The following is a 2,684-nucleotide window of genomic DNA, read 5'->3' on the forward strand; positions in this document are numbered from 1 at the left end:
AAAAAAAAAAAAAAAAAAAAAGAAAACCAGAATAAGGGTAATGCGCCTAGTAACTGTGTTAAAGCTGATTATACAATCCACAGGACTCTGCCTCTGTTATTAGGGGGCTGGCTGGGTCATATTAATAACTAAGAGTAATTAAGTAATATTTAAAAGTACCACTTACAGGTGAATGTTCACTAAGTTTCTGCCTAACATGCACAAGGTCCTACATTGATCTCCAGCACTGAGGGGAAAGACAACAGTAACTTCAAGTTATAACAAATGCTAACAGGCTGGGATGTTGCTCAGTTGGTAGAGTGTTTGCCTAGCATGCCCAAACCTGAGACTAGATAGGCCGCAGGCCTAGAGAAAGCCTAAGACAATTCTGCTAAAACATCAGAGCAATATAACGATGATATGGCTGTCGCCATAGTCACAGATCAGTGTCTTGCTCAGTCCCATTAGAGGAGTTTCTTCTTGTACTGGATGGGAATTAACATAGGGACCTACACACGGACAATGTGTAGATAGTGGAAGACTTTGAAGCACCCTGTCCTAACTGGAATGTCTTCATCAAACTCCTCCCCTCAAGACTGAGATCGATGTGGAAGAGGCAGAAAGATTGTGAGACCCAGAGGTGAAGGATGACCCCTAAGGAAACAGCATCATCCACACAATAAGACTGATGCACATATGAACTCACAGAGACTGTGGTAACACACACAAAACCTGCGTAAGTTCAAGCCAGAAGGGTCTCACCCGCCCCTAACCAAGAAGCTATCTGCAACTGACAGCGCTGTGGAAAGGAAGGTCACTCTTCTCCAAGATCTCCCATGTCCCTGGGCACATCAACCGCACTCCTGGGCAGGCTCCATAGCCAGGAGCCGGCCACTACAACACTGGACTCAATGGCACTTTTGTGGACTTTGTGTTTCTTGTTTTGGGGATTTGTTTTTGTAATTTTGAGAGAAAGAGAAAGAAGATAAAATTGGGTGGGTAAGGAGGACCTGGGAGGAATTGGGGATGGGGCAACATGATCACAAACAAAACAAAACAAAAAAACCTTGAAAAAAATTATTAAATAAATAGTAATGTTTTAAAAAATAACTGTAAAAGAATCATTTCCTGTTGTTTCAGGCCACTAAGTCCTTAGTTCTTTGCTGTTCTCCCCTAAGAATCAGAAACTGAATCCTTACCTCCAGGTCCTTTCGAATGTTCTCAAACTCCTCAATGTCATCGAGCTTGAGCTCCAGGCGTGTTGGTTTCCGTCGCAGCATATTGAAGTCAACCAGGACTTCAGAGGAGCCAGACCCAATGAGCTGTGGGCTGTTAAAATGGCAGGACAGGAAAAGCTGTGGGTGCCAAGCCTCAGCTACAAACAGATACACCTGTAAACATGAATAATAAAGTGAACAAGACATTACATTAATTCATTTATATTCCACAAATAGACTTCAAAATCTGTAGGCATCCATTTATTGCTGGAGCCAAAGAGACAGCTCTTTGTTTCAGAGCATATTCTAAGCATACACAGGGGACATCAGGTCAGTCCCTAACTTATCCCGTCTGTAACTCCAGCTTCAGGGAAGCAGATGCCTCCTTGGCTCCAGCACTCATGTACCTACATATACAAAAAACATTTTTTTGAAGACTTATTTATTTATTTATTCATTTATATGTGTGAGTACACTGTTGCTGTCTTCGGACACACCAGAAGAGGGCATTACAGATGGTTGTGAGCCACCATGTGGTTGCTGGGAATTGAACTCAGGACCTCTGGAAGAGCAGTCAGTGTTCTTAACCGCTGAGGCATCTCTCCAGCCCTTACATATACAAAATTTAAAATGAAATCTTTAAAAACAAAACCCAGCAATTTGCCATTAGAGGATCTAGGCAATTCTTTTCTTTTCTTTTTCTCCCCCCCTCTTTTTTTTAAAGATTTACTTATTATTATATGTAAGTACACTGTAGCTGTCTTCAGACGCACCAGAAGAGGGCATCAGGTCTCATTATGGATGGTTGTGAGCCACCATGTGGTTGCTAGGATTTGAACTCAGGACCTTCAGAAGAGCAGTCAAATGCTCTTAACTGCTGAGCCATCTCGCCAGCCCCCTTTTTTCCCCTTTTTAACACTTTTTGGGATGCTTTATTCCAAGCCTGGGGGACACCACTGATAAAGCAGCACAGAAACTATTCTCTGTCTGGAGTTCTTAGGTCAGAAATCAAGCTTGGGCCCCCAGTCTCTGGTTCCAAGATCCTTCCAGCTGTGGGCTCCCAAGCAAGACACCCAACCATCATCTTGTGCTCCAATATCCGCCAAAAGACACAGTAGGTAAAAGAAAGAGTTGAGGGCAGTGACACACCAGACAGTCACAACTTCTTGGGGTCACTTGAGCCTGGAAGTTGGAGACCAGCTAAAGAAACATAGGGAGACCTTGTCTCAAAAACAAAAACAAAAACAGACAAGAAACAAAAGGAACAAGGAGTTAGGGAGACGGGTTGAGCAGGAGCACTTCCTGCCCCGACATGTGGACCTGACTTCAAATCCCCAACACCCACATAAAAGCCAGCCATAGCTGAGCAGTGGTGATGCAACCCTTTAATCCCAGCACTTAGGAGGCAGAAGCAGGTGGATCTCTGTGAGTTCAAGGATAGCCTGGTCTACAAAGTGAGTTCCAGGACAGCCAGTGCTACACAAAAAA

At 43.7% G+C, this 2,684-nt stretch overlaps 1 protein-coding gene across 1 annotated transcript in view; it reads right to left on the minus strand.

Moving 5' to 3' along the window:
* The window catches only part of Cdc26 (cell division cycle 26), a 14,594-nt gene that overhangs the window by 9,031 nt on the left and 2,879 nt on the right, over positions 1 to 2,684 (minus strand). The window contains exon 3 of the mRNA XM_031377573.1: positions 1,179 to 1,370. Coding sequence (XP_031233433.1) covers positions 1,179 to 1,259 — 81 coding nt within the window. The 5' untranslated portion in view covers positions 1,260 to 1,370. The remainder of the gene's footprint in view (positions 1 to 1,178; positions 1,371 to 2,684) is intronic.

This window comes from Mastomys coucha, unplaced genomic scaffold (genome assembly GCF_008632895.1).
Source record: "Mastomys coucha isolate ucsf_1 unplaced genomic scaffold, UCSF_Mcou_1 pScaffold18, whole genome shotgun sequence".
In the NCBI taxonomy this organism is placed as follows: Eukaryota; Metazoa; Chordata; class Mammalia; order Rodentia; family Muridae; genus Mastomys; species Mastomys coucha.